General features: G+C 52.7%; 1 protein-coding gene and 1 long non-coding RNA gene across 2 annotated transcripts; one reads left to right on the top strand and one right to left on the bottom strand.

Moving 5' to 3' along the window:
* Positions 1 to 1,081: 1,081 nt before the first annotated feature.
* LOC119095536 (proliferating cell nuclear antigen-like) lies at positions 1,082 to 3,123 on the bottom strand. The gene is made up of 5 exons (XM_037218389.1): positions 2,761 to 3,123; positions 2,251 to 2,416; positions 1,815 to 1,959; positions 1,484 to 1,623; positions 1,082 to 1,365 (listed from the first exon to the last, which is right to left on the bottom strand). The coding sequence occupies exons 1-5, from the start codon at positions 2,979 to 2,981 to the stop codon at positions 1,255 to 1,257; spliced, it is 783 nt and encodes a 260-aa protein (XP_037074284.1). The 5' UTR covers positions 2,982 to 3,123; the 3' UTR covers positions 1,082 to 1,254.
* A 480-nt stretch (positions 3,124 to 3,603) lies between these two features.
* LOC119095551 (uncharacterized) lies at positions 3,604 to 10,830 on the top strand. The gene is made up of 3 exons (XR_005093919.1): positions 3,604 to 3,764; positions 10,019 to 10,129; positions 10,813 to 10,830. It is a non-coding gene; the product is annotated as an uncharacterized LOC119095551 (long non-coding RNA).
* The last annotated feature ends 16 nt before the right edge of the window (positions 10,831 to 10,846 follow it).

Raw genomic sequence — 10,846 nt, forward strand, 5'->3', positions numbered from 1 at the left:
GGGCTTGAGGGCTTCACGAGAAAGGCCCCCCCTTACCAGCCTTGCACACTCCCCCCGTTTCGCACGCCTGTGCCCGCGCCCATCCACCACCATTTCCCAAAAGGCTTTATCAACCCGACCGCATTTTCCAGCTAGTTATTAAGTATGGAAGTCTCAGGGAAATTTGCACCCAAATGACTAAAAGTGGTGGGAATGGAGTTCTTACGAAAATAATTGCAAACAACACTGGTATTCCGCGAGATATTTACCCATCATTTGATAGATGCCTTATCCATGCCCGTAATTTTCCCCGGCACATTACCGAGCCAAGCCTGTTAGCCATACGAGGATGTCCATACGCAGAGTCGCACGCATGCATAACCCTCGTAGTGCGAGCTTCCACTCACCAAACGTGCGAGACAAATGAAACGCACATGACTGGCGGCTGGGTCATCTCCAGGTTGACTAACGAAAATAGGGGCTCGAGAGCGTGCGACGCTCCAAACCGGCAGATTGCGCGCGCTTACAGCGGCTTACCACGCTTTCATCGATAGCTTTTGAGTAGATCGCAACCGCCCCCCCCCCCCACAGTAAGTTCCCGCGTGAGCTCCTCCTCCACCCCAACCTGCCAACCCATCTAATGGACGACACATGACGCCGCGTTTGCTCCTCACTGTTCGCCCTCCCCTAATGCGCTTTACATTTGAAATGTACAGTATCGTACTACTTCCGCGACCCCGCGCCGTCGCTGTGCTTGCTGTCAGCGCATTTCACACTCGATAGCACTCCCCTGCACCACCAGCAGTGACATCACCCTACCGTCGTTGGTACGTCATCAGCCGGTGACCTAGGGGATGACGTCGCGCCGCAGACTTGCACGCCCGCAGGCAAGCATACCGGATGGGAGATGACGCCACGTCCTAGCCGTGCGTGTCCACAACGACGTGGACACGCAACCACGTGGACATGTGCAACCATCCGCAATTCCCAATGTTGCCAGTTACGGCACGCTCAACGAAACGCGTCGTTTCGTACAAAACTGTATTGCAGCTCCTCACAGACGCACGTGCGTGGTTGCGCAAAAAATCCAGCAAGGTTCGAACTCCAAGAACGGGACAAGGTCGGGCGGCAGAACAAGCACCTATGAGAGGCCACGTCACAACATGAAGACGAATCAGCTTCGGCGACACAGCGGGGGCGGGGCTTCGCGTTCCCGCCGGAATGGCTGTCGAAGCGCGGTTCAAAACGCGGATGGCGCGTGGCAGACAACACAGCTCAGTTGTCGTCGTCCTCGATCTTTGGTGCCAGGAAGTACCGGATGTGGCCAATCTCCTGGATGGTGTACTCGACCATGAGCGGGTACTCAGGCGACATGGACAGTTTCACCTGTGAGCAGAGGGGGGAGGGGAGGGGTGAAAGAGCGCACAGCGATCCAAGCAGCACCATGCAACACACAGACACACACACACAGATAGTAACTTTTGGGACTATCAATGGAACAAACCTGTGTTGAGAGAGGTGTGGCTTTGGTGAAGAAGTTGAGATAGCGACAGGCATAGGTGAACGACACTGGCTCCTGCATCTCGATGGTCACTGCCTCCTCTTCTTTGTCCACATTTGAAGACTGAGCCAGCTTGACATTTGCTGAAACAAAGGAGTCAACTAAGACATTGAACTTCTTCAACTCCTTGAATAAGATCATGACTATGATGTATTACCTATACACATTCAATCAACCTTTGACCAACCAATGTATGTTTGCCATAAAAAAGAAACACATGGTTCCCAGACAAGACAACCAATTTCTGACAAGCATCACTTGGCTAAGAGCTCACCTGAGCCAATGTCTCCGGATGCAGAGAACTTGACTCCCTGCTTGCTGCAGCTGATCACGATGGAGTCTCCAAACTGGCTCAGGTCTCGGCAGATCCGGGCAAATTCACCAGCGGGCATCTTCACCACACATGCATATTCAGTCTCCTGCAAATAATCAATGTGTGCTTTAGGTCTTCAAAACTACAACTGGATGAGCAAGTTGAAGGAAAAAAAGCAGAAAACTAATCAATGCAGTTAAGTTCCACAATTACCAAATTTGCAGGTTTCCAACATTCATGCAATCAACTGAAAATTCATTCAAACAATGCTAGATATGAACAGTGGTGCAATAAACAATGAGATATGCTGTTAGTTACATAAGAATCATATACAATCCAAAACTAAATCTAGTTTCAAGTTTCAACACAAGGTGCAGTATATGATAAAATGGCTTACAGGAATCTGCAGATGTTCCTGATCCAAATTCATGAGCTTCATTTCATAGTCAGACTGCCTTTCCCCATTTTCTGACTCAAAGACAAATGTGACAGTGTCTGGATTGTCCTGTGCCCGGATTGTGACAATGTCCTCATTGCCAGCACACTTCAGGATCTTGGACATGCTGAAAATGGTGACAAAATAAGTTCCACATTGCCAGCCAGATTAACTTGCGACAAAGCCATCTCAAATACACCTGACAGAACTGAAGGTGGTGATCAAGGACAGCTGCTGACTGACTTAGCTTCATTGTTAATTATTGAGCACACATGTAAAAGGCAGAGGGGGCCACAGACTGCCTGCAGCAAGACACCCATACTTCCTACTTCTTGCATATCAATCCTATGGTACTGCCACATTAAAAGTGGCACATGGTCGGTAGGGGCTTCATAAGCCTGAATTGCCAATGCGCGACTCATTCACGGTTGTGTGGCATCCTCCAAGACAAGTGTCTCAACACAAACTCACCTGCCAAGATTCATGCCCATGGTCAGATTCCTGTCGCACCGATACTTGTCAAATCCATCTGATCTCAAATTCAAAGATACGAGCGAGACGTGAGCATTGTCCATGGCTTGAAGCGTAATTCCCATATCGCCACAGTCCCATGATGCCTCAGTGAGGAGGTCCTTTACGGCTTCAAGGATCTTCTTGAAGATAACACCCTTCGTCAGTCGTGCTTCAAACATATTGTATGATTTGATGAGACGCTCTGAACCAACTTCTGTCGACAATGATAACTAGAGACACCACACCACTGCTAGGAACGTGACTTCCAAACAACCACCCGACCGCAATCCCAGCGCCAAGTGGGCCCGTTTGGCGCCAAGTTCTGTTACAGGCCCGCACAAGTTTTGGCGCCAATGGTGATAGTCTTCGTGGATCTGGTCGGTAGTGAGCACAAGCGTGTACAAACCAATGAACGTACGACTTTGGTCGTTAGCGCTGTTCGCATCTGCAAAACCTTTTTTCGTTAGACGGCATGAGCACAAGGCCACCTCTGGGAGAACCCGAATAAGTTTATCATGCTTTTAAAATAAGTAGTGGTCAACTACGTTTTTGTATTTGGATTACATGAGTTTTGGAAGATGCGCAAGATCTTCTCTACGACAATGAGTATGTTTAGGCGGGAAACGGTTGCCCCAATGAGAAGGCAGAGCTGCTTATCGATCTCATTCTACTCACTCCTACGATGCTACACGCCAATCCGCTCTACGTGTCCTTTAACACGTTTATGGCGCTTCTTGTACATTTCGTCAGCTGTAAATAATGCACGGACCTGTCTCAAGCCTCCAGGGCCTCTGGGGCCGAGTAGTGGGTGTGGGTTCCGACGCGTCTTTTGTTGTGGTAGGCCAAGCTAACTGAAATTTTGGACACCTTGACTGTACTTCTTACACGCATGAGGCCATTTTTTATTCATCATTTGTGAAAGTTGGTGGTCGTAAGCGGTTGAAATCGGTGTTGCAGACTAGGTAAGTGTGGCCATATTGTGATAAATTATGTTCATTGCTGTGTCTTAATGTGGTAGTCAGCACCCCGCATATGGGAAACACCATATACTAATGATGTGTCAATTTATTAATAAGCGTGTGTACTATTTGGATTTTGCTGTCTGTGTTATAGCCTTCCATATGCCAGCACAGCAATGCATTGTCAAAGCAAAAATTTAGAGATGAAACAGACAGGCATGACTACTTATAACATTGTTATGATTCAGTTTTCCTGCTTCAGCATGGCATGCCTTACTTTTCACTAACTATGGCATAGTAATGGCAGCATAATGGTATTGGCAGCCCACCATACATCCATTGACGGGTATTGTAACAACCACACCATGCTCAATGAGCTGTGAAAGTTTTAGATTATTATTAGGTGTGTTGAGCACTGTAAGAAAGAGTTGTGCTTCTGTTTTAGCAAGGCCAACAATTTGCCAGAATTTACTTGACCAAACAGAACCCAGTCTACCTCCTACCCCAATGTCTACTACAATGTCTACTACCCAGTCTACCCCAATGCTGTGCCTATTCCTATGAAAACACCCATGCTCTTACTTCTGTCCATAGTCCTACTCCCATCCTTACCCCTTTTTCATGCTACCACAGTGGAGAGCTTCACCCCTACTTAGCTGGCTCATCAGACACTCAGCAGACCCACCTACCAATCATTGATAAACACTGCTGTTTGACACCAGGGTGCTGTGAATGCTGTTACCAGTAGGATCATTGAGCATCCAATTGCATTGTTTTCAATGGTGAGATGATGTATTGCCACTGTTTTCCAAGACTGATTGGTGTATTGCAGTCTGAGGAAGTCTAGTATGGTTGTTTTAGAAAGATTGCTTTATATATATATATATATATGCACATATCTGAAAGACCCCAATTAATGCCTGAACACCTGTCTAGGAGGCTCCTGAGTTTTTATGTTTTTTTGTGGCTATAGTTCTGGTAAAGGTAGTACTTAATGTGAGCATGAGGTTAAAAATCCTTATCACCTTGTTGTCATATCCATGGATGTGCATGCACACAAACTTAAATTTAACTGTCTGGCCTGCAACAGCCTCCTGAAAATGAAGCCTTTCTGAAAGGCCAGTAATTTTGTATGGACATCCATGCCACAAAGCTCAGAATGGAAAGACTTTGGCACAAATTCCTCATCACATGTGTCCATTTACCAGCTATAGGAATAACCTGAGGTGCAGAAGAGGAACCTCTGAACTTGATGAGAGACTTACAAGAAGTTGGTGAAAACATCAAAAGCTAGATAGGACGTTATGGGCATACAAACCAGCAATTGATGGGAAAAGGATGTATTGCAGGCATGAATGAAGGCATATAGTCCCATCAATGAGGGAGCTTGAAGCAGTTTGCATCATTAACAATCACTTCAGCATTATTTCCAGTCTTTGTCTAAAGAGCAGGAACCGCTATATTGCCGGCTTCTTAAAGAATGATTAAAACAAAGAGAGCAATGCAATGGGAACTACACTCTTATAAGTATCATTGCCATCACTAGACATGAGATCAGACTAGACATGAGATCAGACTGAAACATTCCAGTCACATCCAGCTTCTAGGGGGTCTAGGCATGAGATCAGACTGAAACATTCCAGTCACACCCAGCTTCTAGATGTTGTTGAGGAATCAAACCTTGGTAGGATCTGGATGATCCTGTGAATGTACTCTTTGTTTTCAAAAGGAATTTTACCCAGTTTCCTGCTGCCACCTGCCTGGCATGTTGGAATGTGTCAGAATGCCAGATGAACTATCCCAATGGATGCAGTCATTTCTGAGCATGTGGCACCAACAAGCACTGGTGAGGTAAATTATCTCTCCTTTATCTGACATCAACAGGGGTGTACCTCAGGGATTCATATCAGACCTTTTTTCTGTCTAGCTCATTGATGACATTAGCCATCAGATGCCGTGTTTAACTCCATATGAGGATGCTGGTGGATGATGCTAAGGTGAATGATGATGTGGCACAAACATCAGTGATTGGCCTTCTGTAGAGAGCCCAGAGTAATGCTGTGGCCTGTTCTGGCTTTTGGCAGCTCTCACTTAATAAAGCAAACTCCAATTTTTGTCGCATTGGATCCTGCACTACCCAGCACATATGTGACTAGGGGTGTCTGACTTGGCCAGTTATGGACAGAGTTGAGCTGGTGAATTCATGGAAACCCCACCCCGCTCTGTCAGAGGCAAGCGGCTGCAACAGTCTTGTAGGCCACACAGGTCCTGTCTTGCAGACCCCACCCTGCTCTGTCAGAGGCAAGTGACCGCAACAGTCTTGTAGGCCACACAGGTCCTGTCTTTTGTCTGTAGCATGTATGATCATGCCAGTACATGAGCTGGATGGCTCAGTATGTGCTTTCCTGGACTCTTATAAGACGTTATCTCGAGTATGGTAGCACCATCTAGACTTCATTCAACCTGGCTGATCAGAAGTTGGTCCGGCAGGTTCAGGGACAGGCACTTAGTCTAGTGGCAGGCGGAGGCACGAGCGTACACGGAGAGGCCTTGTCTGCGGGGTTTGCAGTCTCTTCCGCTACGGGAGACGCCACGGCGACGGCATTGTGACGCAGCAAACCCATTACGGCGGGGCAGCCTTCAGCCAGACAGTTCTCTGTGGAGCATCATTCCACCTGAAGGGGTCGCCGATATAAGCTGGGTTTGGGCAGATCCTGTCCTTAACAGCACTGCGAGCTCACCAATCTCCTGAGTCGGCACTGGCTTCAGAGTGAGGGTCGTAAACGGCTGGCACGCCCCTCGTGACCAGGTGGATACACTGCACTCACGGTTTGTTTCACCCATCGCAGGGTGTTCAGAGCGTTCTGATAGTGAGACGCTGTGGTGCGCACCTCGTGGCTCGTGTTACTCTGACATGGTCGCCCCTCATGTGATGGCATTGCCAAGCTGAGGATGTTGAGCACCAGCTGTGAAAAATGCTTTCTCCATGCTCTAGAGAGACTCGCTGTTGCTATGACAGTTGCCTTTTTTTGGTCTGAAAGGCTACATATTGAGAGCTCAGCAGTTCTCGTCCTGTAATTGCGGCCTTTGTAAATTGATGCCATATGGACTGGATTGGTTGGTGGTTTTTAATGATGACATTTAACATTGCTTGAATGCAGCATTAGTTAACAAGGTCTCTCTTGAATCCTTTCACTCTGGTCTGATGCCAAACTTGACAAACCCCTCGCAGATGGCCGACATCGGCCCGTCCCCTTTGTATGCGCTGCCGGTGGGCAGTGTGCACATGGCCAATCAGCCAACTCCGACGCTTGAAGAACAAATGTCTCATCTATTCGCACTTTCATTCATCAATTCATTTGCACTTGACGTGGCCGTAGATGAGTGTAGTAATTTGAGTACCACACATTATCACACCAGGCACATTGGCAGCCACATGCACCTGTTTTCAGGTGAATGGGGAACGCACATGTTAACTGAGTCGATATCTCCGTGCAAAAGGACTCGGCGGTTGGCATCGACCACGATCGCTCACGCGTGGCCGAGGTGACCGGACGGGGCCGGACACGTCAGGAGGCCGTGTGGGCGGCGTGTCCCCCCCCCCCTGCCCAGCACAGAGGGAGGCCGAGGTGACCGGACGGCGCCGAGCACGTCAGGAGGCCGTGTGGCGGTGTGTCCCCCCCCCCCCCGCCCCGCACAGAGCGTGGGTCGACTGCGCATGCATCACGTGCCAGTGGCGGCCGTCTGTGAGGAGCCTGACCAGTTTGACATCAAACAGAAGGGTTTCACGGTCTTTTATCAGCTGAGCGCAGGACCGGCCATTGCTGGGAGCTGGGTGGAATGCATGATGATAGGCGGGTGAGAGGAGCAGACACAGCAATTGGAAGACAGACTACGAACGATAAAGCACATACTATGACATCAATACGACGAGAGAGCACAATACCAACACCCAGGAACATGACAGATACATCAATGAATACGCAACACAATAGTCACCACGACAATGATCAACCGACAGTGGCGGTGAGGGACCTGTGACGTCATCGAGGCGCCCAGCGACAGCCGCGTGCGTGTGCCGCTGGCCTGGCTCGACTCTGTTGTGACCCGCCGCGGCGAACCCTCCCCCCTCCCCCTCAGGGACGCGTGGCGCCGCCGCTGCCGCCGGCCCCCGGGCCGTTTTTTGCCAGGTGTCCGTGCGGTGGTGCGGTCGTCAGTTCAGGTGACCGCGCACGCGCGCGGCCGCCGCCGCGTCGGGTATGTCGCGTCGTCTTGTTGCGGTTGGTGGGAAGCCCAGCGTCCTGCTGCCCGAGGAGGGCACGGTCGGTTGAGAATCCGTATGAGGAGCTTTATGCGTGCGCAAACACAGATAAAGAGGGCACGGAAAGTGTGTGGTGACGGCTAGGGCACTTGACGGTTGCACCTAGACCGTGTTATCTCGCGAGAAGCCGAGTGTGTTGACGGTTAGGGGACCTGAACGGTTGCACCAGACCGTGTTATCTCGCGAGTGGCTGAGTGTAGTGACAGTAGAGGACCTGGACGGTTACACCAGATCTTGCTGTCTCGCTAGTAGCCGTATGCTGAAGAATAGCGGGTATTTCTCAATGAATGCAGAAGGATGGAGCGACCAAGTGCAACAGGATCCTAAAAACGGAGGCTCCAAAATCAGAGTCCAACTTGACGACGAAAGTCAGCCTCAATGGCGAAGATTGTTTGGATATCAAGCCGCGTGGCTAGGCCCGGGGTAGAAACACGCTGGCCGCTGTGGAGAAGCTCCCGCGGCCTCTGAGCCCACCCACCGGCGTCCGAGGTTGCCTCTGAGCCCACCCATCGGCGTCCGAGGCTGCCTCTGAGCCCACCCACCGGCGTCCGGGGCTGCCTCCGAACACACCCACCGGCGTCCGAGGCTGCGCCGTAGAGTGACGTCACAGCTAGTGCGACAGGAGGCGGCCACTGGCCACCCCCCCAAATCCCGTCGGCTGACGCTGCGCCCCGCCTCGCACGGGCGCCGAGCGGGCGGCGGCGGGCGGTTCTCTTCTGCTGCGGACGCCGGGCGCGGGCTGGTGGGTCCCGTGCTCGAAAGCCCGGCCTCTGGGCTGCTGAGCTGGAGCCGAGCCGCCCGCCGCCGAACCCCGGCTCAGGTTAGCCTAACGGACACGGCCGAGGGCGGAGCAAACCTCCCCTCTTCCCTCCACTGGAACGTCTGCTCAGTGGCGGTGTCGTGCCGCCGCCGCTGTAGATGATAATCATCCCTGCAGATGGACGTGTGATGATCATCTCCGCTGATGAACGTGTCATAATCATCTCCGCCGGTGGACGTGTGATAATCATCTCCGTCAGTGGACGTGTGATGATCATCTCCACCAATGGACGTGTGATGATCATCTTCGTCAATGGATGTGTGATGCTCATCTTTGTCAATGGGCGTATGATGGAGGGCGGCAGAGCCTGTCCCGTCATCTGGATTGTGGCAGTTCGAAGCAATGCTCTTTTTCCACTGAGGTGGGATGTGGAATAGGTGGCGCGCGAGCGCTGTGATGGTTTCGTTTGAATCGGCGTTCTTTGTTGGAGGTATACCCATTCTGGTCCCGGGGCTGGGGATGCTGGTGTGGAAGTGCGCAGCCTCACGGGGACGTTACAACTCAGAAGATGTGGTGATGGACTTATGAAGGAAGGATTTGACGCTCCTCACTACCCGGTGGGCCGCGGTATCTCACGCCTTTGCCATAAATACTGCAGCGTGAATGGTGGCGGCCGTTGCCTGTGTCGGAAATGGTGGGAAAACAGAAAGACATGGCGGCAGCCAACCCGGCGGTGGACGTGACGGCAGTGACAACCGGCCGCATGTCCTGATGCTGCTTACGATTTTTTTCACATAGCGCGATTTGCCCACGTCAGTACGTGATAACGGCTTCCGCTGAGAGAAACAAGCCCCTGAATGGCTATGGCCCTGGAGCCGTTAGCTGCGTTCGCCGTTCATACGTGGCCAAGTCCCGCCGCCCCCCTCCTCCGCACCTCCCAGCATCCCCGGGCGGGCGTCTTCAGCCGGCGGCTCTCCCGCAGTGCCTGTGACCCCTCCCCCCGGCCGGGCGTCTTCAGCCGGCGGCTCTCCGCAGTGCCTGTGACCCCCTCCCCCTGGCCGGGCGTCTTCAGCCGGCGGCTCTCCCCCAGTGCCTGTGACCCCCTCCCCCTGGCCTGGGCGTCGTCCGGCGGCTGTGCCGGCTCCACACGTGACACGGAGCTGTCCTCGCCGACAGGGCATCACCATGAGGCCGCCCGGCAACATCCTGTACATCATTCAGGGCGAGATGAGCATACTGCTGACGGCTATGCGCCGCGGGCCCCGCTGGTCCAACTACGGCAACCAGGTGAGTCCCGGGGCTGGGGTACTGACGCTGGTCCAACCACGGCAACCAGGTGAGTTCCGGGGCTGGGGTACTGACGCTGGTTCAGTCACGGCAACCAGGTGAGTCCCGGGGCTGCGTTACTGACCCTAGTCCAACCACGGCAACCAGGTGAGCGCTGTCGTCGGCGTGTGGACTCACTGCTGACGCGGTGCAGGTTTTGAACCAGATGAGCCGCTTCCCAAGCTGACCCGGCGCCCGCGTAGAGTCCCATATGTGATATCGGCTGGGTTTGTTGGGCTCTGTCTCTGGCACCGATACGGAGCCGTGCGGTTTCGGCCGGCGCTTGTATCACCCGGGTATCAGCTCACGCGGGAGGGGGGGGGGGGGGGGGCGACCAACATCAGCCGTCGCCGACCTGTGGCGACGGCCGGCACCGCGGGCCATGGAGAGCGGTTGCCGCGCGCTGGGGATCATGCACGCGTTCTGTGACAGAATCGTTATGCCTTGTAGTTACACCCGCCCTTACACTTGCTGTGTTGTTAAGCATGGATTATCTAGCTCCGTCATCTGGGAGGCGTGGTGGGCGGGCAGCGGGCCCTGCAGACGGGTTGTGGCGACCCGAGGTGTGCCCTAAGCTCGCGGCGCGCCGCTGCTGACCCCCCTCGGCGGGGCTCGTGTGACGGGGCGGCCGGTGTTTTGCGCAGGACGAGAGCCAGGACAACGGCTGAAGGCGTTCGC

Source organism: Pollicipes pollicipes, unplaced genomic scaffold, assembly GCF_011947565.3.
Source record: "Pollicipes pollicipes isolate AB1234 unplaced genomic scaffold, Ppol_2.1 Scaffold_4219;HRSCAF=4965_pilon_pilon_pilon, whole genome shotgun sequence".
Lineage (NCBI taxonomy): Eukaryota > Metazoa > Arthropoda > Thecostraca > Pollicipedomorpha > Pollicipedidae > Pollicipes > Pollicipes pollicipes.

Excerpts from the sequence above, each read along its gene's own strand:
- LOC119095536 (XM_037218389.1), bottom strand. The coding sequence starts at position 2,981 with ATGTTTGAAGCACGACTGACGAAGGGTGTTATCTTCAAGAAGATCCTT. Across the intron at positions 2,417-2,760 it reads ATGGGCATGAATCTTGGCAG|CATGTCCAAGATCCTGAAGT; the intron begins GTGAGTTTGTGT and ends CACCATTTTCAG. Across the intron at positions 1,366-1,483 it reads CCACACCTCTCTCAACACAG|GTGAAACTGTCCATGTCGCC; the intron begins GTTTGTTCCATT and ends CTCTGCTCACAG.